Source organism: Rosa chinensis, chromosome 4, assembly GCF_002994745.2.
Source record: "Rosa chinensis cultivar Old Blush chromosome 4, RchiOBHm-V2, whole genome shotgun sequence".
Taxonomy (NCBI): domain Eukaryota; kingdom Viridiplantae; phylum Streptophyta; class Magnoliopsida; order Rosales; family Rosaceae; genus Rosa; species Rosa chinensis.
Genome location: NC_037091.1, coordinates 31,111,297 through 31,130,663, shown reverse-complemented (window position 1 = coordinate 31,130,663; position 19,367 = coordinate 31,111,297). Strand labels below are relative to the sequence as shown.

At 35.7% G+C, this 19,367-nt stretch overlaps 2 protein-coding genes across 2 annotated transcripts; both read right to left on the bottom strand.

Moving 5' to 3' along the window:
* Nucleotides 1-1,998: 1,998 nt before the first annotated feature.
* Nucleotides 1,999-8,050, bottom strand: LOC112200247 (solute carrier family 35 member F1). Its single transcript, XM_024341277.2, has 11 exons — nucleotides 7,567-8,050; nucleotides 7,092-7,186; nucleotides 6,427-6,484; nucleotides 5,523-5,717; nucleotides 5,289-5,365; nucleotides 5,043-5,125; nucleotides 4,678-4,729; nucleotides 3,451-3,519; nucleotides 3,082-3,168; nucleotides 2,928-2,989; nucleotides 1,999-2,457 (listed from the first exon to the last, which is right to left on the bottom strand). Exons 1-11 carry the CDS (start codon nucleotides 7,682-7,684, stop codon nucleotides 2,235-2,237), a joined length of 1,119 nt encoding a protein of 372 aa, XP_024197045.1. The 5' UTR covers nucleotides 7,685-8,050; the 3' UTR covers nucleotides 1,999-2,234.
* A 1,148-nt stretch (nucleotides 8,051-9,198) lies between these two features.
* On the bottom strand, nucleotides 9,199-11,996 carry LOC112198028 (mediator of RNA polymerase II transcription subunit 28). Its single transcript, XM_024339036.2, has 3 exons — nucleotides 11,592-11,996; nucleotides 9,880-9,992; nucleotides 9,199-9,793 (listed from the first exon to the last, which is right to left on the bottom strand). Exons 1-3 carry the CDS (start codon nucleotides 11,728-11,730, stop codon nucleotides 9,659-9,661), a joined length of 387 nt encoding a protein of 128 aa, XP_024194804.1. The 5' UTR covers nucleotides 11,731-11,996; the 3' UTR covers nucleotides 9,199-9,658.
* Nucleotides 11,997-19,367: the final 7,371 nt, after the last annotated feature.

The window sequence follows — 19,367 nt, the reverse complement described above, 5'->3', positions numbered from 1 at the left end:
GTTTCTATTTAAAAAAAAATTAATTTGAAATTAGTATTAAGTTTATAATTAAAAATTTTAAATTTAAAAAAAAAAATGTCTCACGTCTGATCCCAGATCCCAAATCTTCAATTGAATTGGGTATGAATCCCGGATCTTCATCTTCTCAAATTACCAGCACAACATCTCCCTTTCTGAGTTCTTTCCTCCTTTCTCTTCCACCTTCTCTTCTCCTCTCATACTCTTCTTCCAACCTCCAAATTCCACCTCTCCTTGAAAACCAAAAACAGAGAGAGAGGAGCCATGTCTTTCTTTGCCGCCACCACCCACCCCCCTCCACCTCCACACCACCATCTTCGCCACCTCCCACCCACATTTCCCGATCTCAACTCACACAACTCATACACAAAATCATAAAATCAAAACCCAGAAAATTTTCATGTTCTTGAACCAAATCCAATTAAAAAAGAAAAAGAAAAACTGAAATAGTTCTTCTCCCAAACTCATATCGATTAGACAAAACGCAAAGAAAACCACAGACCCAAACCACCTCCTGGGATTGATTTCGAGATATTCATGTGGAGATTGAGCATTAAGAGTTGAAAAGAGAGACGATGAAATTGGGGAATGAAGGTGAAGCAATGGGTATTATCTGGCTCCACCACAGACCCAAACTCATCCAATTTCAGACCAAAACTCCTTCTATGGCCGCCGAGTACGAACCTCTTTCTTTCTCTCTCAGCCTTGTTTCGGGCAAAGTTTGAGCGAGGGTTATGGCGACGGCGACGGAGAATGGTGGATTGTGCTGCGAGATTTGATTGGCATGGTCATGTGGAAAAGATGAGATGTGCGAGAGGTATCAAGACCTGAACAAAACTGAAATTTTACAACTGCTGGGTATGGGTATCAAAAGGTATTACTGTGTTTCTTGTTAACCAAAGAGATTCACCAAATTAGTTCAAAAGAAGAGATGTAGTGGACGAGGGAGAAAGGGTAGCTATTGTTGTTAGCCTAATTAGCTGAACATGATCAATCTTTCAGGAATTCCTCACTGAACAATTTTCTCTTGAATACTCTCTGTATATCAAAAGGATAGGTATGGAGAAGTTGGTGCTGCATAAAATTTGGTGTCGATAGTTGTCTTTCTTTGTTTTGTTTATGTCAATTTTCTCTTCTTAGCAAAAGATTAATCAATTGAGTTGTAATATATTGGAAATCTGAGCTTGAGGAAGAAGAAGAGATTGAGAGAAACAAGGAAAGTCGGGAGGAAAAGAAAACGAAGAAAGCGAGAGGAAGAAGAAGAGATTGAGTGAAAGGGACGAAAATATCTCTCAAAGTTTGCCACTTGGCTAACGCCGTAACGGCCAACAGTGTTTTAGGTATTAATGTTGGGTCGGGGTCCGAACTTCAGGTACTAAAGTGATTTTTTTTTTTTGTCAGGTACTACAGTTACTAATGGGCGAAAAGAGATGATGGTGTGGAGGTGGAAGGGGTGGGTGGTGTCTTAGGAGATGATACTCAATTACTCGCCCTCTCTTTTCTTTTAAAATTATTATTATTATTCACACTCCCATTTTGTGTGAATAATAATAATAATTTATTATTATTATTATCATACTGCAAAACATTACACAAAATTATCTTTAAAGTGAGGAAGTCCCTAGAAAAGAGGAAAAAAAAAATTATAAGGCTTATAAAAACACAAGCAGCCATTTCAAATCATCATTTTCTATCATTTTCTTTCTAATTACTGGGATTCTTTTTGTGTTTCCTAAATACCAGGGCTTATGCTCTTGTCTTCTTTAGTCTCTTCCCATTACTTCAGCGCTGCTAGGCCTTTGTTTTGGACTTCAGTTATGATTGACACCACAGTCGTGTGCTCCTTTCATCTACCAATGATTTGAGAAAGAAGGGACTGCGCAATAATCTTTGGAATAAAACAGATGGGTATTCTGTGGAATGAAATAGAAATAGACCCCACGTAGTAATCATAGAGTGAACAAAAAGAGATCTATCACAGGCAACTAAACAAATTATGAATCAATACTATAATATATCCCCAACCCCAAAGGCTATAAAGAACAAAATTTGAGGCAAAAGGAAATTATGAATTTACAGTTTTCCTTTTCCATGCCTCAAACAGCCATTTATTCATATTACTGTTCAAATAACAACGCTATGAATTTTATCATCTTCTGTCTTCATAGTAGTGTAGACATGGGCCTCGAATTTTCAAGAAGAGGGAAGATCGCAAATCATGATTTCTTCCCCTGTCCACCTTTTCCTATGCTCTTGTTGTCAACAATTACTCTTTCTGTAGAGCAAGTAGGAGCTTCATCCTTGCTGTTATCCCCTGTTTTTGAGGTCCCAGCCATTGTTCCTCGACTTACTGAACCAACTTCCTCGTCAAAACGTTTGCTTCTCTCTGCATCTTCATCCGCAACATCAGCCCAGCGTTGATCCTCTTCCTTGTCACCCCTGCATCAAATTGCGAGGACAACATATGATAGAGACATCAATAGTCTGATAACATAATATGGAGACAGGGAAAGAAAAACTTCACACTACAAAAGCTTTTGATCACACCACAACAAAGTGACAAGCAATGTCCTATTTTCTAGAGATGAGCTGACATCTAATATGATTACTAAGCTTCTACCTATGTTTGTCAATTCCGCTAATACTATATCCATTTATTTTTTTCACAAGGCCAAGTTATTTCCTATATCAAATATGTATGCACAGACCAAAAAAAGAAGAAGAAAAGATCAAATATGTGTGCAGTTGTAATTATCTCATTGTCAAGTATGAAGAACGGATTGTTCAAGATGGACATGCTGAAAAGTACAAAAACAAGCTCAGTATGAGCCAGGCTCGAGCAATTCACATTTAGGATGTTCATTCAAAATCCAGGAGAAACAAACAAAAACAAGAAAAACCTTACGTACCATGAATAAATAACAAGCCCAACAACAACGATTGCAAAGGCCACAAAGTACATCCAATCAACCTGAGACAGGATTCTTGGCTTAGAATTGCAAATTCTAATATACATTACTTATTCAAGGTGAAAAAAAATGATGATGCCTATGTAGTGCAGACCTTCTCATGGTAAGCAAAAATGCGAATTAAGACGGCCCACATGTCTGAGGTCAGCAATGACAGGTTTAACATCGTAGACCCATTAATCTGCAAAGGACAAACAAAATTTACTATAGAATGTTCTATATCATACAACTCATTCCAAGCTATATTCATTGGTTTGCTAGGCAATACTTGTCTTTCTTAAACTACTGAACAAATCTTGTAAAAGCTGCTGTTATAATGAGTCATTGGACACAATTATGATCAAAACTAATAAAAGGAAAAGGTCATACAGCATTCAGCTATGTTTCTAATACTAGGAACAAAAGAAGAGCAAAAGAGAAAATGTGAAGGAAATACCAGTTTAAGGAAACCTCAGACCCGTACCTTAAGTAAGATTGGGACTAATGAGTAAAAGAGGAACATAGCCAATGAAAATCCAACAAAAGGAAATACCTGAAATTGAAACAAGAGATCATTCAAAATGGAAGCATAATTTAATTTGACAATATTAAAGCACAGACTTCTACATATTCATGTAAAATAATAGTAACCCTGTGCTTTACATATCACAACAGTTATCAACTATCAGTATTTTTCTCCCCAATAAATTCTCTCACACATGATTTGATTAATCTGTCATGTGAGGACAGGGGTTAAAACCAAAACCTTCTCATGACAAACCAAGCCGACTGAAACTGTCCAGGTCAGCTGATCAAATGCAATACAAAGTACAATGGTCCGTGACTCCCCTATGAAGAAGTGAATATATAGTAACACTGCAGAAGGCACAGTTGTGTCAGAGGACTCTAGTGAACTTTGGCTCCCCAAACTGACATGCTCTACTGTTCTGCTTCTCCATAGATCCAAGGATTCAAACCCCAAAAGGTAACACACATTTTGGATATCAAATACCCGGCCAACATACACCAGCTATAATAACTTTGGCCCCAAAATCCAATAGCCTTATTTCCCGATGTCTTTGCACATACTCTATCCTAGATACTGATAACTTACACCAAGTGAATGTTAACCTGAGTTTCTCAAAATCTGTTATAGAAGGACAGAAAACTTCAAGTCAAATCTTTCTTGGCTAAAAGGAGAGAGATTTACAGGGGTGTTAAAAAAATAAAAATAAAAATGTGAGAGAAGACTTTCTGGTCTCAAGTCTGGTCTCAAGTGCGCTTAAAAAACTAATGTGAGAAGATTTATTTATTTATTATTTCGGTTCAAAGGAAGCCTAAAACCTGGGTTAAGAGGAAGCCAAAAATGTAAATACTGGTGTAGTGATAAGTCTAACAGCAGATCTATGTAACCCACATTTTAGCAATTTTCTTTCCTATATAGAGGCACACTTCTACTTCACATATTTAGTGTCAATTTTCTGCGTAAGCAAGCATACAAATTTAAGGCATGGAATTAAATTCTCTGAAACTGTATTCACGTTTTACCTCACGACACGCATGAAGAGATGTAGAATATACAAATCTAAATATGTTAAGCGAACTAATCCACAATAAAATATATATGATTAAGTGTATATATATATATATATGTGTGTGTGTGTGTGTGTGTGTGATGTGTGCGTGTGTAGAGAGAGAGAGAGAGACATACTGCTCCAGATGACCACTTGATGGATTTGAGTTCGTTACGTTCTAAAATGCTTCTATTGAAAGTCATTAAGGGGTTACAACTTGTAAATTGACACACACGTGTAAAACATTGAGCAGAACTCTGTGATTGATAATTTCTTAATTTCATGAAACTGAAAGCCCAAGTTACTGCAATCAGACGTAAAATAAAGTACAGCGAGTCAGCTTCAAACATGGGTGAGCAAGTTCTATTTAGAATAAGCATTTTCCCAAGCATTAGATCACCTTAAGAAGCATAATTGAGTATAAGACAATCGGAATAGACAACCAGTACACATGAACTCACAATCAGTAAAGTCTTAGAAGCCTACATCCATCAAAGGATACATTTGGATAGCACTGACAATGGCACCAAAAAAGCCCAGCAAGGACATGAGTTCAACTCTGTCAGCATTCTTCACTAGAAACTCCTGCAAGGGGAATGAGTATCAAGCATTAGCTATGCAAACATAGAATCAAAATAGGATCTATATGAAAAGTTTCCTTACGTTCATCCTTTGCATTTTAGAATCTATATACAAAGAGAAATAGTCATGATCTGCATTCCTGCAACTTATAAAAAGTGTATTTTACCTCACTGACATTAGTGACAGCATACAGGGTAGAACCGGCAATTACTAGTATATCACCTTTACGGGGATTGCTCCCTCCTACAAGCCATGACCGTGCATATACCATCAGAAAACCACAGATCACATAAATGTTTGATATTTTACGAGTAACTACATTGTCTACTTTAGCTTTAAATCAAGCAAATATAAAAAAGAATGCAGCAAAACACTACACTTGACGGGACTTTTTTTTTACCTGCTCGATCGCCTGCATGAACATCTGAGAAAACAACCATGACAAGGCCAGCAACACAGGCCACCACACCAGTTATCTTTTTAAATCTGTATTTTGTTTTGAGGAAAACCCAAGTAAGAAGCATGACCGATGGGATAGTCCAACAATCCAGCAACATTACACTCGTTATAGATGTGTATTGATAAGCCTTCACCACTGCACAACACATGATAGCAGTTACCAGATAACATTGTTTTAGCAAATAATTTTTTTACTTCAAAGTGACAACTTTGAAAAGCCTAGGCACAGAACTTTTATTATAAGTGAAGATTCAAGAAATAACAGTCATACACATAAAAATTGACTATTCGGTCACTGTACTTCTACTTCAAAAGTTGCCATTTAGTTGCTGCATATATATGTTGAATTATTATTATTTTTTTTGCCCCTCAAATGTTTCACTACTCGTCTCTTCATTCTAAAGGAAGTTAGTTTCTGTCTATAGGCAGCCATAACCAAGTATCTGGAGTTACTGCTACAATTTTGAAAAACATGTAAAATAATCAATCATGTTAACCAAGCCTGCAACTCCATAGAAGTAAAAGAACATTGGGCAGCTCATTTCCTCAGATAGACATTGAAACAATTAAATGTATGCAGAAAACTCTTTCAATCGGAGAGCAGAATTAGTCGTAGGCATCCAATGTATTGAAAAAGCAATCCAAAGGAAACTATAGAGGAAAACGATAAGAAACAAAGTAACTTTAATCATATAATAATAAGATGCATTTCCCAAGTAGGAACATATCCTCAGAATTCCATAGATAACAAATACAAGTGCGATCGTAAATATTAAAACAAAACAAAAAAAGTTATAGTCGGCAAATAAAATACATTTTAAGAATATGCGGAGATAGATACTGACCTAGAAAATTGGCCTCCACATCTACCAACCCAAGAAGAACATAGTAATACCATTTAGCCTGCACAATTTCCAAAAAGAGAAACAAGTCTTTAGCATTTATTTAAGAGCATGTAGTTTTATCCTTCCATAATTCAACCTATGAAAATAATGTTTTAAGGTTCATGTATAAACTCTTGCGGCAGTTAAACCAGCGCATTTCTTGAAATAAACCCATAATATCCAGTGTTAAGATGAAAAGCCACGGAAGACTAATACAAATCATAAGCATAAAGTCCACCAACAAAGTCAGTCATGTAATATCCTGCATGGAACAAAGATTCTTAATATTTTTCTTTTCTTTAAGAATTTCTTATTACGCTTGAGATGCAACATTTTGAATTTTTGACAAAGATGACATGGGTAGGTTGTATCCTAGTTTTGCAGAAATTTGTACTACAAGATTCCAACATGAGGCCAATTACAGGGTCTTCTGTTTAGTCAATATAGTGTCGAGTCTATACACCCCTGTTCCTAGAGCGTTGGACTCTTTTACTATTACCAAGTACCTTGCATATAGTCTTCCTATGAGTCTGCTCCTTTACTATGCAATAAAAATTGAGCATATGATATCTTAGTTCAATATAAGTGTCTCAAATGAAACTCAAGTGTGAGGCATAAAGAACAACCTTAAGTGGTTTCCTCCGGTAAACCATGATACTTCCATAGACAATTGCTAAGAGGACATAGTTCAGGAAAGACTGCGAAGTAGGGGCATTAATTCCTACAAAACCCATCAGATGAAATCAGAATCCTCTTCAGAAGAGCTTAAATGTTGAATGGACAAGGAATATGAGAAACAAAATTAGTAAACAGGAGGATTACATGATATAACAAAACTTCATATACATCACAATGAGAAGAGTTCCATTAGAATTTTGGTTGAAATGTAAACAGTTAAGAGTCTCCAAGCAATAATGGGATTGGACTGTAAAATTGGGTCATACATATATACTCAGAACCAACTAAACTCATCTATGAATGGACTTCAATACCCAAAACTGTATCAAGCTTAACAATGAATAGGTGATATTGGCATGAATAGAAATATGCAATAGCATGCGGATATATCATTCACAAACACATTATAAGAAAACAGAGAACCTTTTTTAGCCAACTCTGAGGATGAAAAGCCAGTGGAAGTGATCAAAAGCGAGAGAAACTGGCCCAACCCAAGACCGACCAATGTCTTCTCCACCCACAACTCTCTCAAATTCCTCATATTCAACAAAACACAGAATTCCCAGAAAGATCAAAACTCAAAGAAACTCAAAACTGAGAGAAAGCTAACAACTCAAAAAAGACGCATTTGCAGAAAGGTCAACTCCTTCCCAATGGAAAGAATCAATCCAACTCAATATCAAAAACCCCAAAAGGCAGTTTGTGTTTGTTTTTGCGTACGAGTCAAGAACTCGATTTGAATGGAGGTGACTGTGAAAACGAGGTTTTATCCATGAGAGAGTGAAGCAACCAACGGCTGAGCAGAGACCCCAAATTCTGTATGACAGTGTTTTGCAGCCGTTCAATGTTGGCTCCGCAAAATGCTTTTCATCTTGTCTCCAACTATTGTCATTATTGGAAAATGTTCTTCCACGAGTTTTACCATAAAATACATGACGAAATTCCGTAGTCATATCATACGGCACGTTAATATACTAATACATTAGCGGTATCATTTCCATGTAAATATAATCATATATCAAAGAGGCCTAGTCGTTTATTCCTACTCTACAAGACTGCAGTGATGGAATGATATAAGTTCGCAGGGGCATTATGATCGACCACCACACAAAGGTTAAGGAAAAGTTTGTACCCAAAAAACTTTTGGTAACAGGGAATATGATTCATTCCTTAAATCATCGATGTGCATAAAATAATTTTTTTGACTTTGTCAGGGGACCCAAAGACTTCCTAGGCCTAAGATAAATCTCTTCGGCGTATGTGAAATGCTTCAACTGTGCATTGCAGTACAGTGTCTGGCCACTTTGATAGCTTTAGGGTTCGAACCTAGGTTGGGGACCACATCCAACTAAACACGAACAACTAGGCCACTTGAAGTGATTGATGTGCATATAATAATAAGACTGTTGCATGCATATGTTATATATTAATATATGTGACTTGTGGGACTCCTACTTGCAATAAATTGTATAAAGTAGACATACAGATATGAAATTTATAAGAACATATATACTACAATTGAATTAGACTCTTGACGGTGACAGATTGGACATTAGAGTAGAAGATTGCTTGTTGCGTAATCTTTTGACCCGGAAGATGCGCTGGTGTGGGCTTGAGTGTGACTGATTGGTAGGGAATAAAGGAAAAGTTTACCTTCCAATTTGAAAAATGGAGGAAAAAACGGAGAGGGACACAAAGGCCACTTATTAGTGGAGACTTGAAGTTGGTCGTTGGGTGTGGATGATAAAGTACCTGTCTGCCAATGTTATATTGGAAAAGTGGAAAACTGCGAAAATTACACTTTTACTTATGATACGAAAAGACTTCGTTTATGCTATATTGTTTTTTTGTCAACTTTTTATGGTATATTAATGGGCCAATATATCAAAAAGATTAGTTTGAAATAAAGGTAAACTACTCGATACAGGAGTAAACTAATTTGAGTTCAAGTCAAACTAGTCTACTTATATATGAAGCCAGTCTACCTCTGTATCAAATATAGTTTACTTTGTATTGATACATTAATATATTGTAGAATTCTCCATACAAAGATGGTCGATGGCCAAATTCTTAAATTCTTCCTTGAAATTTTTTGGACTCGAGAGGTTCATACTGCCCTTAATAAGAAGAGCATACAAAACCAATTATGTACTTCATACATCAATGATCAACAAGCTCGAAGGTGCAATCAAAATCCCCATAAATTCAGTTTTTCTCCTATGTATCTCTCATCCCAATACAATAATTTGAAATAGGTACTCCATTCTCAAAAACAAAATGAAAACCTAAAAACTATTAGTTTTATACAAAAGAAGCGAAGAACCCTAGAAAAGTGATAACCAACAGCAGGAAAATCAAGACACACTTCAGATTCGGCTGCTTTGAAGTCAAAGTCATCGGTTCTAGCTCCGCCTCTCTCAATCAGTTTACATTTAGCAGATAGAATTACCAGTATTGTATTGTGTTTCCACCTTAGATGGGATGACAACTTAGAAACTACATCTTCCTCAAGTAACTACACCTTCTCAAGCTCATTATTTTGCTTGTTCAATTGGTCTTTTAGCTCCTTTTTCCACCCCTGGATTAGCCTTTCATGCTTCTTGATGATCTCAGTCTTTATATTCAACTCCTCTTCCATCACAGCAATCTCCTGGAGAAAAGAAAATGCACCACAGTTAAGAACGCAAGGCCCAATAATCATAGGCCCATAGGGTAAACTAGAAACCATGGTTTAACCTTTCTAAGTTGTTCAGCATTTGTTGGCTGGTCATCACGTTGCAGACCAAGAAAATGCAGCTGAAGCTTTTTGGCAGCGTCCATAAAGTCTCTGGCATGTCTCTCCACATCAACTGAAGAAGTGAAAATAAACACCATTAGAGGAAGCAGGAAGGTAAAGTCATTGAACTGTTTTTCAGTCTGCACTCCAAGATCACACAAGACTCAACTTTTCTCGGTCTGCATTCAGTTAAATTAATTGATTGATAAACAAAGTCTCTATAAGCTGTTGATTCCACAAACAAATTATACCAGCAGACTAAACCTCAAACATTGTAGAAACGTAAAGCTGTCAAAGTGGCCAGGCACTGTGCTGCAATGCACAATTGGAGCATTTCACATGCGCCGAAGGGGTTTATCTTGGGCCTAGGAAGCCTTTGGGTTCCCCTTGACAAAGTCAAAAAAAAAAAAAAAAAAAAAAAACCTCAAACATTGTAGAAACGTAAAATGAAAGGCTCATGGATGTCTCTAACCACTACAATGATACTTTCCAGATGGGGTCAAATATTTTCCCATCAAGAGTTCCAATACAATCCCAACCACTTGCAAATAAAAGAACCAGATTAATGAAACAGTAATTTCATCGAGAGAGGAATCTCAAGAACCAACAGTATGGACCCATTTCATAAAAAAGAAAAACAGTATTGGACCCATTCAAATGTAAAGACCTCAAATGCAGGATAAGATATTTGCTACAGATCAATCAATATGCATTACTGTTTAGTGTATTGGATTGGCTTAAAGAGGTGATGACTACTCAGACAAAACCATTTTCAATATTCATATCCTAAACACATCCAACGGACATAATCCAAACTACTGAGTTTCTCATGAAGAATTTCTATTAGCCCAGCACAATTACATTATGTAATTTCCCACTTCTCTCTCCTCCAACCACTATTTAATACTAAAGACTTTAGCACTTGGTTATCTAAGAATTGTTTTCAACATAGTTTCTTAAACAATGACAGACTCTCATCCTCCCTGTGTTTCAAAAAATTTGGAAGAAAAACAACTACCTTGATTTCCATATCAACCAACTCCTCCATTGCAAATTTGCCAATTTTCACTAAAACTAGAATGCTCATTTTGCCAAAGGTGAAAGCATGCTTAACAAGAGAGAGGACCAAAGACAGACCCCCATTCTGACTACAAATATTAACTGTTACAAAGTCAAGTATCCCCAACACGAAAATTACTAACTTTGGTGTTGAAACGAATATGAATACACTTCTCTCTTCTCCAACCACTATTTAATACTAAAAACTTTAGCACTTGGTTATCTGAGAATTGATTTCAACATAGTTTCTTAAACGATGACAAACTCTCATCCTCCGTGTGTTTCAAAAATCGAAATAGAAAACTATCTTGATTTCCAAATCGACCAACTCCTCCATTGCAAAATTAACAATAAAACTAGAATGCTCATTTGCCAAAGGTGAAAGCATGCTTAACCAGACACAGGACCAAAGACAGACCCCCATTCTGACTCCAAATATCCACCGTTACAAAGTCAAGTATCCCAAAGAAGAAAATTACTAAGTTTGCTGTCGAAACGAGTTTGAATACACTCAGAAACATGTTTATAAGGCTATATCAGTGGGTGGATCAGGCATACAAATCTGATCAGAAATAAAAAGAAACATGTAGAGATGGAAGTAATGGTTACTAACTCTGATGAGAAGGGTGGGGAGAACGATCAATCGCTTGGAGCTCTCGGGCAGGCAAGCACGGAAGCAAAGCATCTTCCAGTGCCCTCACACATGCCACCATCTCTTCTTTTGGAGATTGCATCTCTGCTGCATCACCCATCTCAAAACAACCAACTCCTCTGCAAAACCAAATTCAACAATGATGTACATGCGCTGATAAAACACACCAATTTGTTGGATTTAAAGATCTGGGTAACGTTCAAACTGCGTGGATTTACTGAACCCAGTAATCGGGAGAGTGAATTCAATCCGTGAACAAGAAACCCCAAAAATGACCTAGATGGGTATTGGCTCAAATTCAGACAGATGATTCTAGGTGGGAGTTTCCCTACCACATGGCTTTAGCCTTTAGGCCCAACCAATCAGAATAAAGAAAATTTTGTCTCTTTTTCAAAACTTTCTCTGCTCCCTAAAGTGTAATATACAAAACACTCCCCTGCTAGACAGGAATTGATCCGCCCCACCACGTAACCGTGCGGTTGCCCCACGCAAGATTCTACATTCCCTCCTCTTCTCCAATTTTACTTCCTATTTAGCTCACAATTTCCCCCTCTCTTTTGATTTCGACAAAAACCATTTTTTTTCCTATTACTGTTTTGAGCTTTTTTATCAAAAAAAAAAAAAGATGGTGCTATTCACACACCCATTTTTTTCTATTACTTTAATTCAATTTGTTTTTACAAATTACCCAAACCACCCTCCCTTGCAATTCTGATGATTTTTCTTTTTTCTTTTTTCTGTTTCGAAAGTCAATCATGAATCTGTTATCATTTAAATTGCAAAATTTGTCCTCATATGAGTAGGGGGAGTAAGACGCATGCTTTACTCCTTCGTTGTCTAGGGTTCCAATAATATTGCACCTAGCTTATAAAAGTTTCTTGTCTCTTATAGATTGGCAATAAGCAATTTTCAGACTCAATCTGCAAATTTGAAAAATTTCTAGGTACAAAAAAAAAAATTGGAGTATAGTTCAAAATTAATTGAACAAGACTTACCTAAGAGGTTAGACAAATGCAGACACACGCATAAATAATGTATTTTAGATAATTGTATTGAAAGAACACTTACCCATAAATAAAAGTTCAACATTAAGCTGAAGTTGACAGGAAAAAAAATACAGCAAATTTGATACCAATTTATATACGCAATGAGGTATCCAGAAAAAAATAAAAAACAAAATAAAAGCGTCAACAACTTCAAAATTATCAATCAACTCAAGTCAAAATCATGACTAACACGCTGCCCATACCAAAATCAAAATAAGACGAATAGAACGCACAAATTTAAAGCTCCTAGATCCACCAAATCGCTGAGAAACTTATCGAGGGCAATAGATTAAAATACACCAAATAATTTGAGTTAGAATCTTCAAAGGGGCTCGAATGATCACTATATTCATATTTTTCTTCCATGTCTTCATTGCAATTGCTTGCACTGCCATAATTGAACTTCAACGTCATATTAGAGACATGGAATGACTATGCTAGATAAATTTTTGATGGAAAAGAAAAGAAGGAATCACAAAGAGTTTTGAAGTTCTTGTCTGCGGGAAAATAAGGGTTTAGAATTTGACAATGATTGACTGGCAAAATAAAAGAAAAGAAAAAAGAAAAATAATCAGAATTGTGAGGGAGGGTAGTTAGGATAATTTGTAAAAATAAATTGAATTAAAATAATAGAAAAATAGAGTGTGTGGGTGAATAGAGAAAATGAGTGTGTGAATAGTACCACCCAAAAAAAAATTTTGTTTTTTTTTTTTTTGTTCTGAATAAATGGGTGGTTACATTTTTGGAGAAACAAAAATAAAGATATATGCTAAAATTTCTCATACTTGTCTATGGATGTGGAATTGTGTATATGGAATTAGTGGAACTATTAAAAAAATTCATGGAATTTAAAAATCTGGGTTGTATTCAAAATAGACTTTAGCAATCCATAAAAAAGTCTCAGAGTATTCAATTAGGATTTTAAAAAGACTTCATGAATTTCATCAAAATCTAGAGGTATTCAATTAGAACTTTTAAAAATAAATGAAAGTATAGAGATGTTCAAAATATCATTCATACTATTAGGAGGTTGTGCAAATAGTGTGCAATATCTAAACCATATAAACCGAGCAGATCTAAAATGACTGTATTGAGTTGCTCTGAGTCTGAACTCAGTTGGAATCAGTACAAAAGCTAATTAAACTGAACTCTAGGGAAGTGCAAGATTTGTGCATCCATCTGACCAAGTCAAAATCAAGAATGAATACAGTTGGTTTGGTTGCAAAAAAGCCATATCCAGTCATGCTTTTGTTAAGGTTCCGTAACCATAAGTGTCTTCAAAACCCGTTATGTATCACAACACCAAGTAATTAAGCCAACTACATTTCTCACTCTCTCAGTTTGAGCGGCCCCTAGATGGATTTAGATGAAGAATTCACCTTCAAGGTCATTCAACTGGGGGAGTGCACAATCAACCTTCTGTATGGTGGATCAACTTCATTTGCCTTGGTCCTAAAAGGCTCTACTGAGCACTAAGGTGACCATTTGAACAGATACTACACCACCTGTAAAATCTTGAGTTGTCACTACTACATGAATTTAGACCGTCAACACCACAACCACGAGATATTACAAATATGCAGTTAACTCTGAAACGTTGATACGCTAAAAGTAAGCGCCCAATTTAACCCTGCATGTAGTTGTTAGTATAGAATAAATAGGGATCGTTCTATTCCGGGGATTGAGGGTACACCTATCATTGCAAAAATAACTAAAGAATTAAAATAAGACAAAGTATATTATTTACAAAAATAAAATAAAGTTTAGAAATACATACAAGTACACACAAATAAGGGGGTTCTAAGATTATAAACAAGAAAATTAAAATAAATAAAATAAAGAAAAAGTAAAAACATATATACAAGGGTGGAACGCAAGGAACAAATATCAAATCCACAATCATATGAATGAAATCCAATCATAATTCCTATAGTTGATCTTCTATGTCATGAGAAAGAAGTTGACCATATGAAACGTTAGAAAGCAAACGATTTCCCATTTTTTACTTTCCTTGAATAATTAATCTAAGTGAAAGCACCTAAATCAATCCTATTGAACATGCAATCATAGTCTAGAAAGCTAGCTAATCAAGAACACATTCAACGCATTAAGAACAAAGAAAGGATGTCAACCAAAGTGCACAACCTAGTTATGAATAAGTTCACTTATTTGCAATCCTCCTTAATTGATTTCAACTTTTGTCCAAAGCCTTCACTACTTAAATTAGCTCCAATTACATGCATATATCCTAAGTTGGCCACCAAAGAACACAAACATGCAAAAGTTTTCTGTAATCCAAAATCAATCAAGCAATCTCACATAAGCAACATATAAATCAACATATAGTAATCACAACTTTATTTCAAAACATATAAATAGGCTTTAAACTTTGCCCTTAACGTTTATGTCAACTAGAAATCAAGTTCATACGAAATCAAAACAAAGAAAACCAAAAAGGTTATAAGGAATAAGATAGAATTACACCATGAAGGATGAATGGTGGAAAGCTTGAGACGTTGGTCTTGGATCTTGAAAGCAAGGCTCCAAAGCTTCACGACACAAGGTGGATGATGGCGGCTAGGAGGCTTCATGGCTTCTTCCTCTCTTCTTCTCTTTGCTTGAAGACACAAAGACTTGAAACTAGAGGATGGAGAGAAAGCTTGACGTTATGGAGAGAATTTTCTGAATGAAGAGGTGTCCTTTGTGGTGTAGCATAGGGAGGTTTATATAGGGGAAGGCAAGGCTTCATGAATTTAATTTCTAAGAAATTTTCTGGTTGCACCACACAGCTCCAACCAATGAATTAATGCCACGTCAGCTCTGCCATGTCACTCAACCAATCAAAAAGCTCCAAAATAAATTCATAATCTTTCCAAATATATTATTGCTGATTTTCCCAAGATTTAATCTGATTTTATTCTCCATTTTTGGCCAAATATCTAGGCATGAACCTAGACAATGTATCCGGACGCATTTTGGACCTTTTCTTCCTTAAATCTCTCCATGGCTTTATCCTTAATGTCCTCCCCTTGATTTTCTCTTGATTTTCACATTAAAATTGCAGATTTTATTCTCTAATTTCAGCCAACATATCTTAAGGGAATTGAGGAACGAATCTGGACTTGTTTTGAATCTTTTCTTCCTTAAAATTCTCCCTTGATATTCTCCACTTAATCTCCTTGATTTTCCATGTAAAAATCAGATTTAATCTCCCAAAATATCTCCCATGTCATCATGTGGTCTCTTAATGCCTTCAGGTTTCCTAGCCTCATCAGGATTCCTGCGTTGACTGGGATTCCTAGTCGGACCAGGAAAACTCCATTTCTTCATTTCAGCTCCATTTATTCCAAGGTACCTAGAAAATAGAAACTTTTATTAAAATTACTAAAAATAGAAACTTTCTAAAGATGGAAACTTTCCTAAACAAGAATGATTTATTTAAGGAAATAACTAAGTAAATATGAGGAAATAATAATTAAAACATCGCATTAAAATGCTCCTATCAGATTCCCCCACACTTAGCTTTTGCTAGTCCCTTAGCAAAATCAAAACAAAGACATAAACTTAGACTCAACGAAATTTAAAGAAAGAAAGACTCAAACATTACAACATACAATGACTCTACTGCCCTTCAACATTTAGTCTCAGCAATCTCTTACTTTCAGAACACCAAGATTAGCACTCCACCAAGAATCAATGTTGAAGCATTCGAGAGTTAATTGAAATACATAATCCACACATACACAAGTAGGACTTGGTTGTAACAATGGTGATGGGGTGGAGCTCAGCATGTTTCAGACAAGTATGATTCAAATCCTCACAAGGTATATCCACTCTTTCTTCTCTCAGATCATGGCAATGCTTAAAAGCTTATACACTCAAGTATATGTGAAAGATGGCAAGTATATCACATATTGTAAGAAACGAAAGCACATATATACATCATATTTTTCTTTCAAAGATCTCATGAAAGATATCAACTACTTGCACATATGAACCCAAGCCATAGGTTCAACTCTTGTAACTCATCTCCACAGATCAAAGGTTGTCCCATCTTAAGGATCAAGAAGGTCTTCTTAAGGGTTGTAATGGGGCCAAGGCTCAAGGTTTTAAGAAATGAAAGGTAAGGAATTTAACAAAGTATCCTAAAAACCTAGCAGAGCTCATGTTGATGTAGAAAGACTTCTAGAAATCCACCAAAGAAAAACGTCACCCCCATAGAGGCAAAACAAAAGGGTCTAGTGTCTTTATGTTGGGCTCAAACTTCATTCTAAACTTCCCTTGAATTCTTGTGAACTGGACAAAGACCAAATTTTTTAATAGTGGGCCTTCAATTCAAAGCAAACTCCAAACTCACCAAATATGGGGGACTAAAATCCATAAACATATTTTTCTTTTCTTTTTCTTTCATTTCTAGCCGTATACATTTTTCTTTTTAACTTTCTTTTTCACGGCTTTCACATACTTTTTTTCTTTCATGGACAAGTCTACCCCCACACTTGAACTTTCACATCTTCTAAATCGTCATCCTTAACGTCCTCATGTAGTAAGTCTCAAAAGATAGCTCCACTAAGTTTTTAGAACAAAGGGTAGGATACTATACTAAGCTTTTAGGGTTAAGGATTTTAAGGGTGATAAAAGAAAAGACTTAATGTAGGCTCAAAAGGGTTTATCTAGGGGGTAGTGCACACATGTGTACACAAAAATAGGGACATAGGCTTATTTGGGAATGGTGGTAATTCTTAGGGTGCCTCTATCCTTTCCAGAATCAGGACCATGTATTGATAAAAGTCTCAACAAGCACAAGAGTGAATTCTAGCATTCTCTAGTCCATCAAACTTAATCTATGGCAAGCAATCAATCAAATGAAGAATAATGAGATCATCAAAACATCGCCAAGAAAATAAGAGTAAATTTTTCATTTATCACTCCAAGAAAAGGGACATGGGCTCAAATATCTCACATGGGCTTTTATAAATCAAAACTCATCTTAACATGCTCATATTCTATACCAAGGTCACGAAATCCATATCCACTACTCATGCACATGCTTTTCATATATCTCAATAACCAAAGAATACCATGTTAAAATCATCTCAACATTGTGATCCTCTTTTAGCCATAATTTCAGAGATATAGAATCATCCTAGACAGTTGAAAGGCGGATATGACTCAAAAACCAAAAACAAAAACAATTAATTTTTTGTTGTTGAAATTTTCCTATTTTTTTGTATTTTTCAATATATATGACTCACAATAAAAGACAAAAATATAAATCCCTTCCCCCACACTTAAATATTGCATTGTCCTCAATGTAATCAATCATAAGCATGCAATGAACACAAACAAGCATAGATAGAAGGCATTTACGAAAAAAAAATTCTAAAATAAAAACAAAAGAAGAAATTTTTTAAAAAAATAAAAAGAAATAGGGAAAGAGAAAGCAAATCTGTGTTGTTGACTCCTGCAGCACAGCTACTTCTGAATTGGGTTGCCTCCCAAGCAGCGCTTGAGTTTAACTTCTTTCAGCCAGACGGTACCTCCATTAAATAAAGTTAGTGACTATAATTAACAAAAAAAAACAAAATATAAAACAAGTAACTATGAATTACAAACTACAAATATAATTAACAAGTACATTGTACACAAGACACAAGTTAAGTACACAAGTGAGTAAAAAAATATGAAAAATATTTACACAAATGCTTTTTTTTTTTTTCACCTTAGTGTATCACAACATTTTCTAATATTATAAATATTATTGATATCGAATCTAATTCCAAGTGGTAAATTAAGTGGACGTGCGGCTCAAGTATAGTCGCCTAGACACAAATTTCCTTTTACATCCTTTGGGCAACCTTACTGAAATAGCCAGGTGGGGGAGGACGAACATAAGAGGCAGAATCCATTTTGGCATGAGCTACTCCCACATAATGGTTTAGGCCCATTTGTAAGCACTTCTGGATTCAAAAACCCGTCATGAACGTTGTCCCCTTCCTAGACACCATTCCACATAGGCTATACTTACTAAGATGAAAAAGCTCATAAGTATGAAGATAGTTCAACAAGTGTTAATAAAGGCCGCCCTCAACCTTAAGGGACCTGAACTAGGCACCAATAAGGGGTTTAGGCCAATATTAACAAAAGAAATTTCACCTATTCTATTCAATTTACAACTTACAATTAAAACTCGTATTCAATAACATAAAAAACATCCTAGTTAATTTAGACTAAGTTTCAAACTGTTTATAAACAACAATTATGAACAAAAACAAGGGATTTTTCAATCCCCAGCAACGGCGCCAAAAATTGATACAGCTATAAGTAAGCGCCCAATTTAACCCTGCATGTAGTTGTTAGTATAGAATAAATAGGTGTGATGACCTGGTTTTCTGTTATTTAATTTTAGTAATTAATAATGGACCAGTTGTACGAATAATTGTTATTGTGCTTTATTCGTAGGTTGTATGTGAAGTGGAATAGTTTTTGTACGTATAATTATTCGAATTTCACAGTTTAGGGGGTCGTGTGAAGTTTGACTTTTTATATGTTGAGATTCTCTAAAACTTCCTTCACGAAAGTTGTAGAGCGCGTCGATACGAGTTCGTGGACATGCGGAACGCGTCAATCGGAGTTCGTATGAGAAAGTTATGGCTAGCGGAAGAAGTTTCCGTTTTAGTATAAATATGGA